Source organism: Furipterus horrens, unplaced genomic scaffold, assembly GCF_987537825.1.
Source record: "Furipterus horrens unplaced genomic scaffold, mFurHor1.1.pri manual_scaffold_4, whole genome shotgun sequence".
Taxonomy (NCBI): domain Eukaryota; kingdom Metazoa; phylum Chordata; class Mammalia; order Chiroptera; family Furipteridae; genus Furipterus; species Furipterus horrens.
The window spans coordinates 120,140,268-120,163,818 of NW_028327174.1; the positions used below are offsets into that span (position 1 = coordinate 120,140,268).

Genomic DNA, 23,551 nt, shown 5'->3' on the forward strand with positions numbered 1-23,551 from the left:
TTATGTTTCCTTTAGAATACAGGAATTTTTAGTACTATATTTTCATTAAAGACAATCAATCACCTATCTGCTGATCTTAGGCAGAAAGTCCTAGTGATTCATGCTGGGTACAGACCAAGCTTTTTTCACAGCAAAGACTGAAGTTGGTTTCCCAACCTGACTGAGAAAGTAATTCAGACATATGCACCATTCTGTAATTCACTACCAAAATTACACACAATTACAGAATCTTCACCAGTATGAAGTTTAATTCTGTGTCAACTTGGCTGAGACACATTACTCATGTCATTACTGTGGAAAAACATGTAAGTCAGCAGACTGTCTTCCATAATGTAGTTGGACCATGTCCCATCAGTTGAAGGCTTAAGAAAAAGTGTTCTCCCTGAATGAAGAGGCAATTCTGCCTTCAAACTCCAGCTACAACATCAGCTCTTCCCTGGGTCCCTAAACACTCCTTACATATACACATACACAGTTGCATACTAATGCACACACGATTGATTCTGTTGCTCTGGAGAACACTACAACCAGATAAAGATTCTATCCTAGACTCAGAGACATGAAATTTCTACTACCATGATTCTAAACAAAACCAACATAAACTTAGCCAAGTGTGAGAGCAGAAAAGGGCCAACTGGAAAACTCAAGAGCAGTGGTTTTCCAGCTCAGTTACTCATCCTTTCTATACTCATTAGTTAGTGGCTTTCTTCTGTAACATGCAGTTGGCTCTTAAAGAGGTAGATACTTGATGTTCCTTTAATCACGTTTCAGAACAAGGTTTTCTTCCCGCTCACCTTTAGAAGTGGTCACAAGGCTTTCTCCTTCCTCTTCTGAGGTTTACAAAAGACTCAAATGGATTTTATTGCCTTACTTTCTTTAAGGCAATTTTAATTAACTTTGCTGTTAAGTAATATGCCTGGGTCTACTCTAACACTGTTTTGTGTTTGCAACGCTTTCATTTCCTTACCCCTTTCTTCCTTTATCTGTAGTTAGAATGAGTGAGATTTCTTGCAACAATTAAAGCTACAGCTCTGATTTCTAATATTACAGCAATTACCTCTACTTTCAAAATATCAAATTTAAACATATTTTCTCTACTAAAATCTATAATTAAATCAAAACCTACACTTTCCCTTTCCCAGACCAAGTAAGACTGAAAAACAAAACAAAAAATTCTTAATTAAAAACAAGTAAAAATTTAAAAAGCAAACACAGTAGCACACAGTAACCTCACCTGGCCACTTTTACCACATTGCTGAAATTTAGGCTTTTGTTTCAAGTTGTATTTTTCATTTTGCTACTATTGTTAAGAATTTTTGTTATCAGCACCTGAGGACCTTTTTTTTTTTTTTTCATTGCTTTTAGAGAAAGAGAAAGGGAGCGAAACATCAATGCAAGAGAGAATTAGCTGCCTCCTGTACATGCCCAGACAGGAGACTGAACCGCAACTAGGCACATGCGTTAACTGGCAATAAAACCTACTACCTTTTGATTATGGAATGCCTCTCCAACCAACTGAGCCATACTGGTAAGGGCAATAATTTTTAAAACACTGCCTGATTTAGAAATAAAGAATTTTTTTTGCTTTTTCTTTAACATTTTCATGTATTTTCTTCTCATGTCTATTTTGTCTTTCTAGACGTATCGTCTGGTGAATCAGATATGGTTCATAAGTGCAAACTCTAAATTCTTGCAAGCAACATATTATTATTTTGTGCTCATCCATAAATAACCTAGGTATACAAGTCAGGTTCCAAATTCTTTTCCCCTCAGCACTTTTATAGGAAAGTTATTTTCATTTTCTCCTATCTTCCAGAGTTACAGACAACAGATACCAATCCGATCCTTGCTCCTTTGGGGGTAATCCATTTTTCTCTTTAAGCTGCTTTTAGAATTTTCTTTGTTCCTGGATTCTGAAATGTCACCAGAAGTTGTGATATGTTTTTAATGGTCCCTCACTAGCACTTGGTCATCTAAAGAGAGCTGTGCAAAATCATCTTCAGTATTTATTTTCCTCCTCCACCCCCTATTGAAACTCTCATTAGATGAATGATTGCTATCACCTGCTGATCTATCTATCCTCTGTGACTCAGCTTCCCTCTCATACTGTTCATCAAGAACTCTTCAGCTCAATTTCTCTTGAATTAGGTAAAATAGATAGGCTTGAAGTTCAGCCTACCTATTAAATATCTTACATATTATTTTAAATGTCTACAAACTGATTGTTTCCATATCTTATCTTGAACAGTTTTTCTTTTTAATGAATGTGTCACTGATCCCTAAGGATAATGTTCATTTTCTTTCTTGATTTCCTCCATGAACTCTTTGGGAGTCAGCCTTTTGTGCTGGGCCTGGTGCTTGATGAGTGATGATTTTCTTCACGTTTGCGGATTCCTGGTTAGCTCCCCTGTTCTATGTATGACTTCCTCTCATGCTGTCAGTGTTACTCAGGTAACTGATGATTCCTGATGTTCATATATTACAATGCAAGGCAAAAGTGGTATCTGTGACTATGATATATTTTATCCGACCAAGTCAAGGTCTTGACATCTGAGCAGTAAAAGTGGAGGTTCTGATGAAGCAGCTGTGATCCAGGCAGTTGCAGAGCAGCCAGAAGTGAGCAGAGACCTTAAGTCAGGGGAGGTAAAGCAAGCATCTACTGCTGGACTAGTGCAGCAGGGTTATCGTCCATAACAACTTTGGTGATTGTGACCAGCCTTGGCTGTCTCTGACCTGGACAATAGGAGTCTTGTGTAAAAACATCAACATTTTGGAGGTTTTCCTTTTCAGCTCAAAGTGGCTGAGAGTTCCTTAGTTCAGCTTAGTTTTTATATAAATCTGTCCCCATCTTCTTTCTTTCAAAAATTTCTCAGTGTTCTGATCTGCTGATAAAGTTACCTTTCTATATCAATAATAACAAAAACAGCAAATTTTGAGGAGTTATTTTAATATAAATTATGGTGAGGTACTATTTTCTATCCGCTTATAGAATTGATACAACTCTCCTGGTAAAACAATTTGATAACTCTGCTGTCCCAGTGATTCCACATCTAGGACATTTATTTTAAAAAATAAATAAATAAAAGACAAGCATAAACATGTAGCTACCGTGATGTTCTGAGCAGTGTTCATAACAGGGGAAGCTGGAAATGAAAAATGTTCAACAAGTCCCACTGATTCAAAAATTACTAGTGTATTTTTATAATGAAATAACTATACAGCTACTTAAATAACAGAAAAGAATTTAAAGACATTTTAAATGTCCACAAATGAAGAAAATGTGACCACTTAAAAAACTTTATACATTCAATTATCCATGAACATACATTAAATTATTAACAGCTATAATTCCTGGATGATGACATTAATTATAATTAAGTATTTTCTGTGCTTTCAAAATTTGTCTACAATGACTAAAGTATGTTTCTTTTATAAGTAAACATAATTTTAAAATTTAACTGATAAATTAATGCAGTGATTATCTATAAAGCCAGATTTATACATTTTACTGTTATCAATTCCAAATTTTATCCCTGTTGCCTTGTTTTAGTCAAAGGTAATTCTACTTTTAGAATGTATTTTCAACTAGTTATACAAGAAGATCTAATACAGACACCATTCCTATCCAACTTATTTAATAAACTTACTTTGCCTGAAAAGGCAGAGGCAACAAAGATAGTTTTATCCCCAGTACACACTAAAGGTAAAATAAGTAATTAAAATATATTACTTTTTAAAATCATTAGTCAAGCTCTCCAATTACTTGGCATTGAATGCCCTTGCAGCCAAAGTTTCCAACTATTTAAAAATATTTAAGCTCTTCCAACCAGCATCAACTTGAAGACAAGGTTTATAAAGTCTCTAAATAAGAAGTAATATAGTAAGAATAACTAATAATGGGCAAATTTGATCATTACTGAAGGTGGGTAATAGGGATTCAGGATACATTACATGTTACTCTATTTTTTAATACATTTAAAATGTTTCATACTAGAAGGTTCAAAATGATATATTAACAAGTTCTTACAATTTTACTTTCTATTGCTAATTTAGATTTTAAAAGCAACAAGAAAAAACTTTAATATAAATCAAAGCTTACTTTAGTTGAACTAGTCTATACAGCAGAAGCAAACAACAGTTACTGGAAGGTATGAAAAGGACACAAGCACACTTTGGTCATCTCTAGCCACAAACAAAAACATAAAATTAAGAATTTAAAGTAACTTTTAATTTAAAATGCGGGCTCCTTAAATATGGTGATTTCAATTTCTGTTCCTCTTGATACAGGTTTTTGTTTTTTAATGAAGATTTTATTTATTTATCTTCGGAGAGAGGAATGGAGGGAGAAAGAGAGGGAGAGAAACGTCAATGTGTGGTTGCCTCTAGCTCGCCCCCAACTGGGGACCTGGCCCACAACACAGGCATGTGCCCCGACTGGGAATCAAACTGGCGACCCCTTGGTTTGCAGGCCAGCATTCAATCCACCAAGACACACCAGTCAGGGCAGATACATATATTTTTAAAAGCCCTCAATCTCTTGTATTTTTCCTGGGAAAGTCACTCACCATGTAGTCATGAACAAACAGCAATACTGTACACAAACATGGAGACACTTCATTCAACCAGTCATCTGAAATTACAGCCAAGTACCAATAACGGGCTGCACTGCATGGTGACCCAAATAATTCAAGGATAAAAGTAGAGAAACCAGAATGAAACACTGGTCATCACTTTCCTTGTTTCTAATCTCCAAAAGCTATTTCTTGAAATAAATGGTTCAAGGAAAAAAGTAATAAAGAGATTGGAAAGTATATGGCTTTATTAGGGATGAAGTGATATCTATCCTGATGCTAATAATAGCTTTATTTATAGTTTCAATGGTCATCTAAGCTCAATTGCAGGTCTGGAAGAAAAGGATGTCGGTGTCTAGCTATTACCCACTAAGTGGTTGCAAGGGATTATAGGTAGAACCTCCCAGGCTGTTATGGGGAAAATCCCATTTTCCTAGAAAAGAATGGATTGGGGAAGGGACGCTGCCAGACTTTGATCACATCTGCCACCATAGTGTCTGTCCTCAAGAAAACCAGCGTGTGGCCCACGGTGGTTCTGCCACCCGCCTAACCATTCCTGTTAGGTCCTGGTGTGGTTAGGTGGGGAATGGAGGAAAAAAGTTCTTCTGAAGGAGATGTGGAAATGCAGGGTGGGAAGTGCCCCATGGGCCACCATCACTTCCCAACCACTTCCTGCAGCACCTTCCTCCAGGCCCAACACAACCACTCATAATTCTCTGTATGAGCCGCATGGGACCACCTGGCCCAGGACAGGCCCTCTAGGCAGTGCAGTGTGCTGAAGGGGTGCCAGAGAAACCAGGTTGTGGAGCACTCTCCACATTTTTCTTACTATGTATGCTTGGGCAAGACGCTATTCTTGAAGCTTTGGTTTACTCAGAGGTAAACAAGAGACTAGATGGGACTTGATGGGTGCTTGGTGCAGGGGAAGCCTCAACCATTTTCAGCATTGTCATTTAGAAGCCCTGGCTGGTTTGGCTCAGTGGATTGAGCGTCGGCCTGCGAGCTAAGTGTCGCTGGTTCGATCTTCCAGTCAGGGCACATCAGAGAAGGAAAACTCTGACTCCAAAAAACCTCCGCTGCCTTGCGGCATACCTCTTCAGGGGAAAGGCTAAGGGAGTAAACCCCGACAGAAAATCCGGAGCCGGAGTCCCTAAGGCGGTTTGACGTTGTAGTCAACACCGGCAACTCCTGCGGCGCACCTGAAGCCAAGCTGTATTGACTCCGTCTTTCCCTTGGACCCTTCAGCTGCGAAGAGAGGGGGGGTCTGCTGCATGGGCAACAGCAGACCCTCCATATCACCCTGCCCAGGCTCTGTAGCTTCAGCTTCACTGGAGAGGACACTCCAGCGTCATCGCAAGATGTCGATTCAACACGGGAGGAGACAGATACCGTGTCACTCCCGAGTCGGACTGCACAGCCATTCTCGGCGGTGCAGATAGACACTTAAGAAGCTACACCATCGTCTCTCGAGACGGATGGCTGCCGACGACGATAGTTTCAATGGGAGTAAGTTATAACCAAGTACACAGCATCTTACCACCTTTCAATGCTATAAGAATGTGTACTAATTTCCATACAACTTGACGTAGTTCTCTGATGTGCCTAAGATATCAGCTTTGATGACAGTTTAGGCCAGTGCTTCTCACACTCCAGTATGCACCTCATCACCTTCAGAGATAGTGAAAGTCCATGCTGCTCCCAGGTGTGGTGAGGGAGCAAAGGCTCTAAAAGCTCCAAGTGCTACCTTGAGTAGTGCTGATACAGACAACTCCTAATTTCTATGCACCCATGTTCCCAAAGAGGTAAACTAAGAGTGCAGGAAATATTTATGTACTCTGCTCAATACTTGAAATAAGTTCTGAAAGTGCCATTCTCTTTTGTCATCAAGAAGAAAATGCCTGTGTTAAAAGACTTTTCATCTTTTATCTAGATTCCCTTAACGACTTAAATTAACCACTCTTCCTCATGAGTAAATATCTTATTTTGGTAGCCAATATTTTTAAAGGCACCACACTTGTTAAATTTTCAATGATTACAATTCTACCATGAGCTAAAACTATCACACACTATGTACTTTGTTGTATGAATTAATTACTGATATACTCTCCTTATTCTTCAGTACTGTGATATAAAAGCAGTTCCCTTGCTCTGTTACAGCAGATTTAAGAAGAAAATATTAAGTCAAAATAATTGTCTTTTCACAAGATGCACATTAGCAAGTAGAGAAAAAAATTTCTCATTACTTGTTTGATAAAAGTTCTATAGTTGATATCATGATTTCCAGATTTGAGTGACAAATATAAAAATAGGATGGAAAACTTCTTTTTCCATCTCAATCATTATAGTTTCTTTCATTACTTTGTCTACACACTGTACCCTGAGAACACCTGAGAAATCGGAATGCCCTAAGGGTCCTTCCACAGAGCTATCACTTTCATTGATGTGACTGACAGTTACTGGAAGTTGATTAAAAAGTATTACACGTTTTGACCAATTTAAGGTTCTCAACACCATGCTTCATTTAAATACCCACTTAACAGTTATCTAGTCTTTCTGTTTATGATTGAAATAACACATTTTTCAGATATGAAACAACAAAACATGCAGTTTGGGAAATACGGTGCAGCAGTGAATATGGGTTCTAGAATCACTCTCCTGTTTCTGAATTCTAACTCAGTCACTTCTACAACTTCAGACACGTTACCTAACACTTCTATGTGCACAGAGGGATGCCATGAAAACTATAAGAACCATAGCAGGTATACTGGGAGGAGGAGGAACAGAAGAACAGTCTGTCAGTGACTAGTATCTGTGTTCTTTAAAAAGGAAGGAAAATATTCCCTGAAACTGTTTAATTAGTGTGTAACATTAACAGCTCCTGTCCATTTTCTGGATGTAGGTTCAAAGAGATCAAAACTGAGTCATATAACTTCCAACAAACAGTGCTCTAAAATTGAAATCTGTCCACTATTCAAATTAGGGAAGGAAAACCAGATTTGCATTTGAAAACTGAAACAAAGAACCTCTACAGCTAAGTTCACCTTAGACTCCTCCAACTATACTTTTCCCTTCAAGATGTACTTTCCATGCAAACACATTTCCCAAACAACCTCCTGAGAAAGACTTGTCTGCAAGCTTGTCTCCAAAATCTAACAAGGGGCCTGGCCTGTAAGAAGGCACTATGTTTATACCTATTTACTTTAAAAAAACAAAAACAAGACCCAGCTACATAACTGGGTGCAGACGCAATGTTCTAAGCACCTCAGACCCAATTTCCTGAACCTCCTGGCACCCATGGAGACAGGAACTATTGTTTCTGACTCTGCTGCACTGTCTCCTGTGCGTTCCTAGGACTGTCTTAAGCAAGCAGGGGTGTATGCACATGGGATTACTGCTCAGCCCCCGTATGCCGACATGTGCCAGTGAGATAGATGTGGCCACAGGTGGAAAGCCACAGTGTGGCAGGGCAAGGTTAGAGTTAGGCTTCAGCTCTACTTTTCCATGAACATTTCATTTGTAGAAAGGAGCCTATGCTGAAAGCTGAAAACCCCATGGTTCTAATCAAACACTGAATTTAGCTATGAGTAAACTGAGTGCCAGGCAGACAAAGGAACCTGATGAGCCCACCACTGAGCCAGTCTGGTTCCTGCTCCAAAGCCAGCTTCTAAGCAGGGGCCTCTCCATCAGCACTACACTGCCTGCCCTTCCCAAAGGCAACTATTAACAGCCACCACTGGTGAAATGGGGAACTTTTTGTTTTGGTGTTTTTCTCCATTCCACCCATCTTCATATTTGCATTGAGATTAGAAAAAAATAGGAAAACACTGTTACTTTTTCCTTTCATTTCAACTTTTCTCTTTTGCTACACTGTAACATGTTCAAGGCTTCTTCTAGTCACAATGCATCTCCTATTAAAGCACTAGATGGGGAGTTCACACCACAGAACACACAGGACTGATGATCCTTTTAGCTGGTAAACATATGAACTGCAAAAACTTAATAGGCATGTGTTAATTTCTTGTGTTTCAGAAGGAAAAGGTAACTAGTATATCAAAGCCATGAGTTAACAAACAATATAGTTTAGGATGAGGCACATGGAATCTCTCTCACACAAAACACATTAGTAACAGGCCCAAAAGCTCAGATCCATGAATGCCTAAAATCCCCTACCTGGAAATATGCAAAAACAGATGAAACAGAATGAACATTACACTCTCAAAGACATTTATTTTAACCTAAGTAGCAAAACCTATTTTGCATGAACTGTTCTGGTCTTGCAAAGTTACTGTGGAATTTGCTTTTACTCCTCACTGTATTTAAGTTTTCATCATCACCTTCTATTTGTGCCAAGAAATGGTTTACCACTTAATATGATGATGAGTGTAGATATATTATCTCAGTTATCAGATCACTGAATATGGCAGCCATGAGAGGGATTGGAAATACAGTGAAATTGAAAAGAACATCATCAAACCTCAAGAACATAAGAGAATACTTACCTTTACATATTTACTTTCCAGGTCGTTTCTTGAACTGAATACCACAGACATTTACATTATATATTTGTATGCATGTCTTCATTTAAATGGATACAGGTTGGCTTTCTTTAATTACCAACAATTACTGAAAGGAATTTTCCACAACAGCCCAGAGGCCTCAGACTCTTCAACCACTAAGGTGAGTGAACAAGGGCATAAGCCTATCAATAGGAATAATTTGGAAATAACTGCTGTAAGGAGAGGCTCAGAAGGTGGTAGGGTCAAGGAATCTACAGTTAAGACTCATACTGTCGGACCTGATATGTTAAGAGTGATTTACATGGTATAGGAGCAGTCACCAGTCCTGGAGGATACTTATTAAATCTATTAAATATAATATAGTACAGGAGGATAGTACTAAGATTGTATCTCAGTTTTCTCCTTGGACACAATTATATTACACTCAAAAAAAAACAATCTCAGGGAGAAAAAAGTGGCTTCTATAGTCTGGTACCTATAGAATTTAGGATTTATAACAATTTGTCAGTAAAAAATACATGGCTACTTAATTATCTTTCAACATGCATATGCTTTCTCTAATCTCTTGATTTATCTGAAATGTTATAAAGCAGTGAGTGTGCCAGGCCCTCAAGCAAGAGTTATGGCTTCTGTCCACAAAAAGCTCCTGTTCAGCAGTGGATCCAAGACTCAGAGAGGAACCAAGAGGGAATCCCTTCCAAAGAGAAATGGGAGAGGGTCACAATGCACTTGCCCCAATGGATACGTTTTCCTTCAGTCCAGCTCCCATCAAGCTGGAGGGGAAATCGTGGCCCAGAAAATTTTAAAGGCTGAAGGACAGACTTAGGCACACCTAGGCCAGACCAATGACAGGAGAGTAGACAGGGATATGATCCACTCCACAACTCAGCATGTGGTGAGGTTATGTGAGGCTGGCAGCTGTGAATCAAGACCTTCTCACTTACAGGGGAGAGGGTCTCTCATGGGTGACCTCATATCCAACGGAAACAAAGGCCACAAACCTGCTATCTAAACGCAAGTTTCAGAATTGCTTACTTGTGGGACGTTCTTTTCTTCATCATGCTTGCAGATACACCAGCATGGCCTAAAAGAGAAGTGAGTATAAGTCAGTAAAAACTGGACAGAAAGTAGTTCAAACTCAAGAAAAAATTGATTTATGAAAGCTGAGATATAGAGCATGAAATGAAAATGAACTGTAAACATCCAATGTGTGAGAACGCCATTTGTTTACTGAACTTTCAAAAAGGAGATATAAAGGGTTGCGGGAAGATTAAAATGACGAACAGTTCATCTCCCCAAACTGGCCATAAAACATAAAACCAAAATCATGTGGACAAAAAATAAAACCAAATAAAAATGACAACCCAAGCCATAAAGCACTAAAAGTTACAGAACTTGTCTTTCTGCCACACAACAACTAAAATTCAAGACAAAGGATATGAAACATCTACACTGCATAGGACTACAGGGACCAGGGAGCTGAAAGTCAGATGAGGTCCCGCACTGGCCCGGCCATAATGTGTTCCAAACAATTGTGGACGATGCCATGTGAAACCAAGAACACTGTGGTCTTGCTATGTTGAGAGTAAGACCGAAGCTGGGGAAGGTAAGGTGGCTGGGAGTTGTGGACACAGTGCTGGCAATGAGATCTCAGAGGGGGTTCCAAACATTGCAGGGTGAGGGGCAAGTCAGGGAGCCAGCTTAAGATATATGCAAAGGCAGGAGGTTGTTCCAAGTCCATCTAGCCAACTCTTTTTAAAATTGTTGTTCTACTTCAGTTGTCCCATTTTCCCCCAATTGCTCTCCCCTGCCTTGCCCACCTCCCCCCTGTCCCACAGTCAATCCCCACCTCATTGTCCATGTCCTCCATGGGTCATTTATACTAGTTCCTTGACTAGACCCTTCCCCTTCTTTCCCCTCTTTTCCCCCTCCCCTCTGGTCACTGTCAGTCTGCTCCTTATTTCCATGTCACTGGTTCTGTTTTGCTCATTTGTTTGTTTTGTTTATTAGGTTCCAATTATAGGTGAGATCATATGGTATTTGTCTTTCACAGCCTGGTTATTTCACTAAGCATAAAACTCTCCAGCTCCATCCATGTTGTCACAAAAGGTAGGAGTTCCTTCTTTCTTTCTGCTGCGTTGTATTCCATTGTGTAAATGTACCGCAGTTCTCTGAATGCATGAGGAAGTCAGTAAAAACCAATAAAAGGTGCCCCTAACAAAAAAAGCTGCTACAAGACACATCCTGGCATCTGCTTCCAAAACAAACTTCAAATATTCAGTAACAGGTATCAATAAAAACTGAATACTCCACAACAAACTTCAAAGGTCCAATGCCAACAAAAATTACTAGCACATACTAAAGACTGGCAGACTGTAACCCTACAACCAAGCAGGTTATGACCAAAGTAGTGCAATTAGCAGGAAAAAAGGTGAAAAGAAATATAATAATCATGCTCAAGTGTCTAAAGAACACAAACACTTAAAATAGAAAAATGGCAAAAGAAACAAACAAATGAAACTGGAGAAAAATACATGATCTGAAATTTAAAAAAGAAATCACAATGTGATCAATAGCTGATTAGACCCCATGGATAAAAAGATCAGTGAACCTGAGATGTTGTACTACAAAGTATCCAAAATGGAATACCACCATCACCAACTACAACAAAGATTGGGAAAATGAACAGCCTCAGTGACCTGTTGCACACAAAACATAAATGAAACTGGACTCCACAAAGAAGAGGGCAGGGAGATTAAAGGGGAAAAAAATCTGAAAAACATAACGGTGAAAATTTTCCAGATGTGGTTAAGTATATAACCACACAGTCAATACGATCAACACAGCAAAAGTTAAGATAAAAAACAAGGAAAACCATGCCAACTCACATCCTAATCAAATTTCTGAAAACCACTGACAATTTTTAAAACAGCCAAAGAATAAAAGGCATTAAAAGTCAGGACACATAAAAAACTAATTAATTCCAGATTTGTTGTCAGAAACAATGTAAGCCAGAAGACAGCACTTTATCTTTAAGGTGCCGCTAAAAGAAACAAATAAAGCAACCTGCCTATGAATTCAAAATACCATAAACAGCAAAAATATCTCCCAACCCCAGCATCAATAATAACGTATTAAACACACATAGTTGAAATACACCAATTAGGAGACCATATAAAAGAGATACTTACTATCAGACAAGTTAACTTCAGGGAACAACAAAAAGGTTACGTATTTCAAAACGATAAAAGGGTCAATTATTAAAGAAGCCATAACAATCTTAAACGGATTTGAACCTAATTACAAACTACTGAAATACATAAAGCAAAAACTGACAAAACTGACATACCCATACTTAGAGATTTAAACTTTTTCCTCTCAGTAATATAACAAGTAGAAAATCAGAAATATAGAAGACATTTAGATTACAAGCAGTCAACTAGAATTAGTTGACATGTATAAAGTACTAATCCAATAATGCCAAAACACACTTTTTCCCCAAGTTCACATGGGACATTAACTCAGATGCACCATATGCTACTCATGCAAACACTCAATATACTTAAAACAACCTGAAATCATATGAAATATGTTCTCAGAAATAAGACATTTGGAAAGACCCCAGTGTTGAAAATTAAACAATCTTCTAAAAAAAAAAAAAAAAAAAAAAATCCATGGTTCAAACACAAATCACAATGAAAATTCAACTATGTTGAATTAAAAAAAAATGAATAGTCTATCAAATCTGTGCAATACAGCAAAAGCAGTACTGTACTTACCATACAGATCAAAATTCACACTAAGTAACAAGAATACAAAGAAAACAAAGGACTTTTACCATAAACTCAGAAGTTCCCCTGGGTGGAGGAGGAAGGCTACTGAGTTCTCTCTCTCCTTGGCCTTATATTAAGGTGACCAGTTTGTAAACAAAAACTTCTGCACTACTGTTATATTTGCAATTTTAAAATGTTAACTGAAAAATGAGATATGGCCAATTGGTCTGCAGAAGACTGTTCCAGTTCACAGATAAAGATGGTGAGTAACAGCCCTGACGCTGAGAAGCCATGCTCATCTACTTTCACCCTGCATGTCTTTATGAACTCAAAGTGGGCAGCTCACAGATGAAGATAAGATACAGACTGGTCAGAGGGCGGATCTACCTGAAGCATCCCTGGAACATCTCTAGGCTTCTCGTAAATGCGAACGAGGAGGTAAGCCATGCAAAAGTGAATGGGGAAATACAGGGTTCTATCAAGTTCTACTGGCACTGCTCCAGGCATCAGGATCCTCTCCCTCCCTTCCCTTCCCAAGCTGAAAATAAAGGAAAGGGCAGCTGACTTCACTGGCATTTGGTGTACCCCCAGCATAAGACATATCCCTGTCCCTGAATTCTAGGCAAAGCTTATCAGGCCCCCCATATTCCTACACGTTGACTTTCCCATTTAGAAGAGTACCATGGCAGAAACAATTTCCTATTAATCACTCAAGAAAAGGCAAGCCATTTGTAATTCATCCTTAATTCTCAGGTATAGACAAAGAAAGATCAACAGTCACATAAAACCTGAGCAGTACAACTAAGAAAAATGGAAAAAAAGCAGCACTAATGTTCACAAAATGGTCCAAGAGGTACAAAGATTAAATAAAAGAATTGTTATCCTCAAGGAACTGAAGATACCGTAGTCATAAAGGGCAACAAGAGGCTATGAAAAAGGAAAACAAGAGCTCTTGAAAATGAAAAAGAACAGAGAAAACTTCTTATCTCCAGTTCAGTATGTTAGGAGTTTGGAAGTCATTGTTCCATCCTAACAAAAGACAAACAAGCTAAAAAAGCAACAACTCTTCTTAAATTGGTCACAGATGTGAAGTTACAGGGCAAACCACTGATTCCAAAACCAGAGAAACAGACATGCACATACTTAAGATCACAACCCATCCAGACATCTCCAGGCAACCAGTACAGGAGGAAGAAAACCTGAAAGGAATTGACCAACAGCTGGAGGCTCAGTGTAGGCAAGTCTAAGAGATAAAAACTCCAGGGAACCTAGTTATGAGAGACTGGGGAGGTGGGCCTCCAAATTTTTATGAGTTTTATCTCTAGAAGCTCTCTACCAGATTCTCCTCACAGGGAAGATCAGGAAAAAGCCCCTCCTGCTTCCAGCAGAGAGGGAGGAAAATGCCCCCTTTGAAATATACCAAAGCATTCTGTTCTTAAAGGAGCCTGCCCTTAAAAGAAACTATCTTAGCCTGACTGCTGTGGCTCAGTGGATTGAGTGTCGGCCTGTGAGCCAAGTGCCGCTTGTTTGATTCCCAGTCAGGGCACATGACTAGGTTGCACGTCAGGTCCCCAGTTGGGGGCACAAGTGAGAGGAAACCACACAGTGATGTTTCTCTCCCTCTCTTTCTCCTTTCCCCTCTCTCTAAAAATAAAATAAACAAATAATTTAAAAAAAAAGAAAGAAACTATCTTATCAGAGCCTAACTGAGCTGAGGACAGGAAAATACCCAGCTCTCTCTCGGGGTCCCCTTTGTGAAGAGAAATTCAAAGTCAGCTCCCCTGCAGTTCTGACCCACATAAGGGGGAGAATACAAAAAAGCACTTCTGAAGGTCACAGTCAGTGGTATAAACTCACTGAAAGACAGACACCTAATCATGGCACTATAGAATGTACCCCCCACCACACATACATATATACATCTCACCACCATCTCGCTAAAGGCCTATTCACTGAAACTCTTTTACCCAGTACATTATATATGGCTTTCATCAAAAAATTAATTATAAAGCATATTAAAAGGAAAGAAGCAGTTTAAAGAGACAGAGCAGGCATCAAACCAGCCTTAGCTGAGGCAAGAAGGTTGGGATTATCAGACCAGAAATTTAAAATACTTATGAATAATAAGATAAGGGCTCCAATGAGAAAACTAGACAGCATGCAAGAACAGATGGGCAACGTAAGCAGAAATATTAAAAATTACATTAGACTTCCAGCCAAGATGGAGGCATAGACAGACACACTACGTCTCCCTCCATAACTAAGAAGGAATACAACTACCTCAAAACTAGAAACAACCAGAAGTTCCAGAAAATCAAACTACATGGATGCTCAAGCAAACAAAGATATAAAGAAGAAATACTCATCCAGACAGGTAGGAGGGGTGAAGAGGACCAGTGTGGTGGTGGCAGCAGCGGTGGCAGCGCAGTCACAAGTTTTAAAAGTCAGGAGGGACACCTAGGGAGCATTCCCAGCTCCTCACCGGACCTCCCATCCCACGGTCCCAGCACAGGGAAAAATCAAGCCTCATTGCTTCTGACTGTGCAGATCACTGGGGATTGGGGTGGAGGCAGAAACTGCCAGTCTCAGCAGAATCCCTTGTTTAAAGGGCCCCCACAGTCCTAGAACATCCGCAGGCCCACCCACTATGGGAACGACGGCCAGGGCAGCAGCTAGAGGGGCACCCGTCTGGTGCGGAAGTGAGAGAAGTGCCTGGAAAAGGGGCGAGTGCTGGGAAGGCGGCATTGTTCCCTCTCGGACCCCTCCCCCACATACAGCGCCACAAAGTGGTGAAACAGGTCACCCTATACTGACGAATCCCTAAGGCTCCACCCCTTACACCGTAAAAGCAGTGACTGCTCTACCTGGGATGCAGAGGCAAACAAACACAGGAGCCTATCAGAATGAGGAGACAAACAAGTATGGCCCAAATGGGGAAACAGATCAAGGTTCCAGTGGGAGAACTAAGTGATAAGGAGATAGCCAACCTAACAAATGAGGAGATAGACAACCTAACAGACACAGAATTCAAAACACTGGTGATAAAGATGCTCACACGCTTGACAGATATGCTTGAGTATGGCAAATACATAAGAGAAGTAGTGAAGGCTATGCTAAGTGAAACGAAGGAAAATCCACACAAAACCAATGGTGAAGGGAAGGAAACCGGGCTTCAAATCAATGGTTTGGAACATAAGGAAGAATGAAACAGTCAACCACTGCAGAATGAGGAAGTAAGAATTGAAAAAAATGAGAAAAACTTCCCAAATTTTGTGAAGGACTTGGACAGACAGGTCCGGAGAGCATGAAGGATCCTGGGCAAGCTGGACCCAGACGGTACCACACCAGGACGCATCATGACCAAGATGCCAAAGGTGAAAGATAAAGACAGAGTCCTGGGGGCAGCAAGAGAGAGGCGGAGAGTTGCCTACAGGGAGGTGCCTATAGGACTATCAGCTGATTTCTCAGAGGACACTTTGCGGGCAGGAAGGGACTGGGGCAAGCAGTATTCAATGTGATGAAAAGCAACCTACAATATTTGGAATAGAAGGGTAGATGAAGTGCTTCCCAGACAAGGTGAAGCTAAAAGAGTTCGTCATCACCGAGCCATTATTATATGAAATGTCAAACGGACTTAAGAAAAAGAAGATCAAAACTATGAACACTAAAATGACGACAAACTCTCAACTATCAACAACTGAATCTAAAAAATAAAAACAAAATCCAACTAAGCAAACCAGAATGGGAACAGAATGATAGGTATGGGGATCATTTGGAAGGTTATCAGCTGGGAGGAGTAGGGGAAGAAATGGGGAAATGGTGCACGGACTAAGAAGCATAATTGGTTGGTACAAAACAGACAGGAGGATGTTAAGAATAATATAGGAAAGGGTGAAGCCATAGATCTTATATGCACGACCCATGGACATGAACTAAGGGGGGTAGGATTGCTGGAGGGATAGGGGGTACTGGGTAGAGGGGAGCAAAGCGGAAAAAAATTGGAACTACTGTAACAACATAATCAATAAAATATACTTTTAAAAAATTACATGAAAAATGAAAAGAACACGGTAGAGATCAAAAACATTGTATCAGAAATGAAGAATGCCTTTGATGAACTCAGTAGGCTGAACACTGCTAAGGAAATAATCTCTGAACTTGAAAATATGTTAACAGGAACTTCCAAAAAAAAAAAAAAACAGGCAGAAAAAATACAAAGAAAAAAGAAAAAAAAGACACAGGCAGGAAAAATACAAAACAGAATATCCAGGAACCATGGGACAGTAACAAGGGGTGCAACATATGCATAATGAAAATGCCAGAAAAACAAGGAACAGAAGTATTTCAAGAAATAATGACCTATGACTTCCCCAAATTAACATCACACATCAAACCAGAGAGAACACAAAGCAAATAAGTGACCAAAAAAGGGGTGGTGTGTACATATGCTTATTATGAAAACGCAGACAATCAGCCTTCCTTCCAGTCAAGATGGCAGAATAGGTACACTCTGCTCACCTGTTCACACAGCACATCGAACTTACAACTATGGTACAGAACCACCATCACTGAGAACCACATGAATACTAGCTGAACAAGTCCTATAAATAAAGATGTAAAGAAAAAGCCATATCAAGACTGGTAGGAAGGGTGGAGAGGCAGAATGAGCAGGTCCAACACCCACTATCTGATGATTAAGAATAAGAAGGGTATCTTGGGTGTACAGGTCTCCCACCAAGAGATAAGGGTTAGAGCCCCACAGAGGGCACCAGTGCTGGGAGGAGGAGACCCATAACATGTGGCTGAGAACACCAGCAGAGGATTGCATGGGAGAGAAACTAAGGGCTGCAGGAGGCTCTTAAAGGGCCAGTGCACACTCACTTGCTTACAAACTCACTCACTTTAAGCTCAAGAGCAAAGGAAGCAGCTCAGAATGTGCTAGGGACACATGGGGGAAGACCTGAATCTACCAACTTCGGAGTAAAAGCTGGAGAGGCAGGGATCAGGGCAACTCTCTGGGGAGGAGACGAAACGGAAGTGCTGGCACGCCACACTGTTCGTTCTTACATCAGCACTCTCCTTCTACCCAGCCAGTCCAGTGCAGGTGAGAATCAGATCTGTACTTTGAGATTAACCTGGTTAACACTGCTCACTCACCTCACCCTGGTGATTCTCCAGAGACCATGCCCCATCCAATTCTGGACAGAGCCTCTTCCAGTGGCTTCTCCATACAAGCTGCCCACCTGAACTAGTGCTAGGAACTTTTCCAGAGTCTCTCAAAGGTCCACAAACCACAAACAAGCAGCAGCTGGCTCCAGTGTCACTTGTAGCTCTTACTAAGCAGACCGAAGCCCAGCATAAGCAGCAACTCATCTCGACTTGCATCGTAACTCCCATCAGGTGACCCTAGGCCTGGAATAAGCAGAGGACAGTCTTGGCCTGGAATATTAGCCTCAACTAAGCAGCCACAACCCCGGCACTTGTGGTTGCTGGCTTCAGTTCACTGTACAGCCTCTCCCAAGTGATTCCTAGCCAACCACAAGCAGCGACTCACCACAGACAACTTTATAGCTCATACTAAGAGGCTATAAGCCTGGTACAATCAGTGGAAGAACTTGGCATGCACTGCAGTCCCTCTCAAGAGGCTCCAGTCCCAACACACCTGGTGGCCAGCCTCAGATCACACAAGAGCACCACCCAAACAGCTACAAAAGCCCAAGGGATGACTCAGATGGCACCAGGGTCCCGCCACATCAACTCCTGCTGCTGCTGGGGGTTAGCCCACGCAAAACAGCTTGTTCTCTGTAGTCAAGGCCAGCCCTCACAGCCAGTCTGAGGGTCAGCCCCACCCACTGACACATCATAATTAAAATTCCAAAAGTTAAAGACCAAGAATCTTAAAAGTAGCAAGAGAACACCAGTTAGCTACATACAAGGATAATCCCGTTAAGACTGTAAGCTAATTTTTCAACAGAAATTTTGCATGGAAAATTCAAAGTGCTTAAAGGCAAGACCTATACCCAAGGTTACTCTACCCAGCAAGGCTACCATTTAGAATAAAAGGAGAGATAGTTTCCCAGATAAGAATAAGCAAGTAGTTCATCACCACTAAATCAGTATTACAAGAAATGTTAAAGGGACCTCTTTAAGTAAAAATGACCAAAAACAGGAATTATCACTGACAAAGGCAAACACTTCGTAAAAGCAGTGAGTTGACCAACTATAAAACTAGTACAAAGGCTGAAAGACAAAAATAGGTCGACCATGGGTAATTACAACAATAAATTAAGGGGTATACATAAACACACTTGAAAATATATAATGACAAAAATATAAAAGTGAAGGGGGTGAACAAAATTATGGTTATTTTAGAATGTATTTGAACATTGCCAGGTACATATGAAGAATATGGTAAGTACAACCCAAAATTCTATAAGGGTATAGGGAAAGAAATAGACAGTGAGATTGCTAGAGGGAAGGGGGGTAACCTGGCAGAGGGGAGCAAAGGGTAAAGAAATTGGGACAACTGTAATAGTACAATAAATAAAATATATTTTAGGGGGGGAAAAAAGAAAAGAAATAAAGAGAAGAGAACTGAAACACAGCACTACAGAAAGTCGTATACATAAAAGAGAGCAAGAGAATAAGGAACAGAGAACTACGAAAACAATTAGAAAACAATAAAATGGCAAATCTATTGACTACTTTAAATGTAAATGGATTGAGTACTCCAATCAAAAAACAGAGTGGCTGGATAATTAAAAAAAAAAAATGACTTGTACATATGCTGCCTACAAGAGACCCACTTCAGACTGAAAGTCAGACACAGGCTAAAAGAAAAGAAATGGAAAGGGGTATTTCACAAATATGGAAACGACAACAAAAAAAGCTGGAGTAATAATACTTTTTTGAGATAAAAGGGACTTTAAAACAAAGGCTGTAATAAGAGGAAAAAAGGGGGCATTTCAGCTCTGGCTGAGTAGCTCAGTTGGTTAGAGCATCATCCCCATATACCAAGGTTGCAGTCTGATCCCAGGTCAGAGCACATAACAAGAATCAACCAAGGAATGCATAAGTAAGTGGAACAACAAATCCATGTCTCTCTCTTTCCCTTCCGCCCACACTTCCTCTCTCTCTAAAATCAATTTTAAAAGGGCCTGTCATAATAATAAAGGGCTCAATCCCAACAAGATGACTTAACTCAATAAATTTAGGAAGACTGAAATCATATCAAGCACATTCTTCAATTACAATGGTGTGAGACTAGAAATCCATTACAAGAAAACTAAAAAACACAATGACTCAAAAATCTATAGGACATAGCCAAAGCAGTTCTAAAAGGGAAATTTATAGCAATAACTCAAGAAAGAAAAAAAAGTCTAAAAGACCATCTAAACTTACACCTAAAGGAACTAGAAAAAGAAACAAAACCTGAAATGAGTAGAAGAAAGAAAATAATAAAACTAGGGCAGAAGTAAATGGAATAGAGAAAAAAAAAACAAAGGAGAAAAGAAAAGGTCGAGGAAACCAAGAGCTGGTTCTCTGAAAAGATGAACAAATTGATAAACTTAGTCAGCCAGACTCATCGTGAAAATAAGCCCAATAAATAAAATCAAAAATGGAAAATAATGACAACTAATATCACAGAAAAGCAAAGGAGTATAAGGTAATACTACAAACATGTATGTCAACGAATGAATACCTGAAAGAAATGAATCAATTCCTAGACACATACAACCTTCTAAGACCAAATCAAGAAGAAAAAGAAAAACTGAATAGACCAATAACTACTAACAAAATTAAATCAGTAATCAGAAACAACCTCCCAACAAACAAAATTCCTGGACCAGATGGCTCACTGGTAAATTTTATCAAACATTCAAATAAAAACTAATACCTTTCCAGGGACTTCTGGCCAAGATGGACGTGTAGATAGACACGCTTTGCTTCCTTCTACAACCTTAAGGATTATATCTACCTCAAAACAAAAAACAAGAACTACCATAAAACTGAACTGCATGGAAGTCCAACAAATGAAGGTATAAAGAAGCAATACTCATCCAGACAGGTAGGGGGGGCGGAGAAGGGGCAAGGAGGACACTGTGCTGTGGCTGTGGCTGTGGCAGCGGCGGCACTTTGCCATGGCTGTCCATCAGAAAGAGCAGTCACACATTATAAAAGCTGGATGGAACCTGGGGAGCTATCCCAGTCCCAGGCCAAACTGCGCAGCTCATGGTTCCAGTCCCAGGAAAATAAAGCCGTATTGCTTCTGGCTGTGAAAACCAGTGGGGGCTGGCGCAGCAGAAAAAACAGCCCATCTTTCATGAAAGTCTGTTTAGAGGACCCCTGGTCCTAGAATATCCACACCCACCCACTCTGGGAACCATCACCAGGACGACAGCTAGAGCGGTGCCAGTCACATACAGGAAGCAGGTAAAGTCACAGGAAAAGGGAAAAGTGCTGAGCAAGAGGCACTGTTCCCTCTCTGACCCCTCCCCCACAAAGAGCCACAAAGTGGTGAAATGGGTCACCTCACCCTGACGAATACCCAAGGCTCCACCCTTTACAACATAACAGGTGCAACAGCTCTACCTAAGACACAGAGGCAAACACAGGAGGCTGTCAAGTCGAAGAGAGAAAAATATGGCCCCAAAGTGGGAGCAGATCAAGGCTCCACTGGGAGAACTAAGTGACGAGGAGATAGCCAAACAGATGCAGAATTCAAAACACTGGTGATAAAGATGCTCACAGGCTTGACAGATATGCTTAAGTATGACAAACACATAAGGGAAGAAGTGAAGGCTACACTAAATGAAACGAAGGAAAATCAACACAAAACCAATGGTGAAGGGAAGGAAACCAGGGTTCAAATCAATGATTTGGAACATAAGCAAGAAAATAACAGTGAACCAATACAGAATGAAAAAACAAGAATTGAAAAAAATGAGGAAAGGTTTAGGAACCTCTGGAACAACTTTAAATATACCAACACCCAAATCACAGGGGTGCCAGAAGGAGAAGAGAAAGAACAAGAAATTGAAAGCTTGTGTGACAGAATAATAAAGAAAAACTTCCCAAATTTAGCGAAGGAAATGGACATACAAGTCCAGGAAGCACAGAGTCCCAAACAAGCCAGACCTGAAAAGGACCACACCAAGACACATCATAATTAAAATGCCAAAGGTTAAAAGATAAAGAGAGGATCTTAAAAACAGCAGGAGTAAAGCAGAGTTACCTGCAAAGGGGTGCCTATAAGATTATCATCTGATTTCTCGAAAGAAACTTTGCAGACAAGAAGGGACTGGCAAGAAGTATTCAATGTGATGAAAAGCAAGGACCTACAATCAAGATTACTCTATCCAGCAAAGCTATCATTTAGAATGGAAGGGCAGATGAAGTGCTTCCCAGACAAGGTAAAGCTAAAGGAGTTCATCATCACCAAGCCATTATTTTATGAAATGTTAAAGGGACTTATTTAAGAAAAAGATCAAAACTATGAACATTAAAATGACAACAAATTCACAACTATCAACAACTGAATCTAAAAATATATAAACAAAATCCAACTAAGCAAACCAGAATAGGAACAGAATCATAGGTATGGGGATCATCTGGAGGGTTATCAGCTGGGAGGGGGAAGGAGGAGAAATGGGGAAATGGTTCAGGGATTAAGAAGCATAATTGGTTGGTACAAAATAAACGGGGGATGTTAAAAAATATATAAGAAAGGGTGAAGCCAAAGAACTTATATGCATGACCCATGGCCATGAACTAAGGGGGGTGGGATTGCTGGAGGGAAGAGGGTATTGGGCAAAGGGGAGCAAAGGGAAAAGAAATTGGGACTATTGTAACAACATAACCAATAAAATATACTTTAAAAAAAAAGTACAAATTGGTAATTACAAAATAGTCACAGGAATATTAAAAAACAGCATAATGGTGGATACATGTCATTATACATTTGTCAAAACCCCCAAAATTTATAACATAAAGAGTGAACCCTAAGATAAACTCTGGACTCTAGGTGATGTTGTGTCAATGTAGGTTGATCAGTTGCAACAAATGTACATTCTGATGTGGAATTCTGCTAGTGGGTGAGGCTAGGGAGACAAAGGGGGTATATGAGAAATTGTACCCTCTGCTCAATTTTGCTATGAACTTAAAACTGTTCTTAAAAAATATTAAGTGCATAAAGTCCTTAAATGAAAAGGTACTTAAGCTTAGATAACCACCACCATAAACACCAAGCTACACAATGAGATTAAGTGATGCCTTCCAAGTTGAGGTAAAATGATTTAGAACCCATATACCCAAGAAAATTACAAACTGACATTTACATTCATGTATGGGATGGGAATTCACATCTCATACAAATCTCCAAGTTTTGAGGATATTTTTCAGAAAACAAGAGAAAAGCATCATAAATACACAAGAGCCAAGAAACCATAGATATAACCCTGGAGTGCATTAAGTCCAAAAGGACTTCTATGAAGTTGGCTGAGACCCACACAGATGGAGCAAGAGACCAGGAATTCATGAGAGTTGTCTCCAAGAAGCTGACGCCACAGTAGGAAGATGAATTACTTATACCACAAAGGTTAATAACTAATATTTTTCAAAAGAGGTTCTGAAAGGAGAGAAGAAAAATGAGTGGGATAAGGACAGAAAAAGGAAGGCTAAAGACACCCTT

At 39.9% G+C, this 23,551-nt stretch overlaps 1 protein-coding gene across 5 annotated transcripts in view; it reads right to left on the minus strand.

Annotated features, from left to right (window-relative positions):
• Positions 1-23,551, minus strand: part of SPIN1 (spindlin 1) — an 82,199-nt gene that overhangs the window by 15,077 nt on the left and 43,571 nt on the right. For all 5 annotated transcript variants that reach the window (XM_090273992.1, XM_090273991.1, XM_090273990.1 and 2 more), the window contains one exon: positions 10,124-10,172. In XM_090273992.1, the coding sequence (XP_090130118.1) occupies positions 10,124-10,149 (26 nt within the window). In that variant the 5' untranslated portion in view covers positions 10,150-10,172. The remainder of the gene's footprint in view (positions 1-10,123; positions 10,173-23,551) is intronic.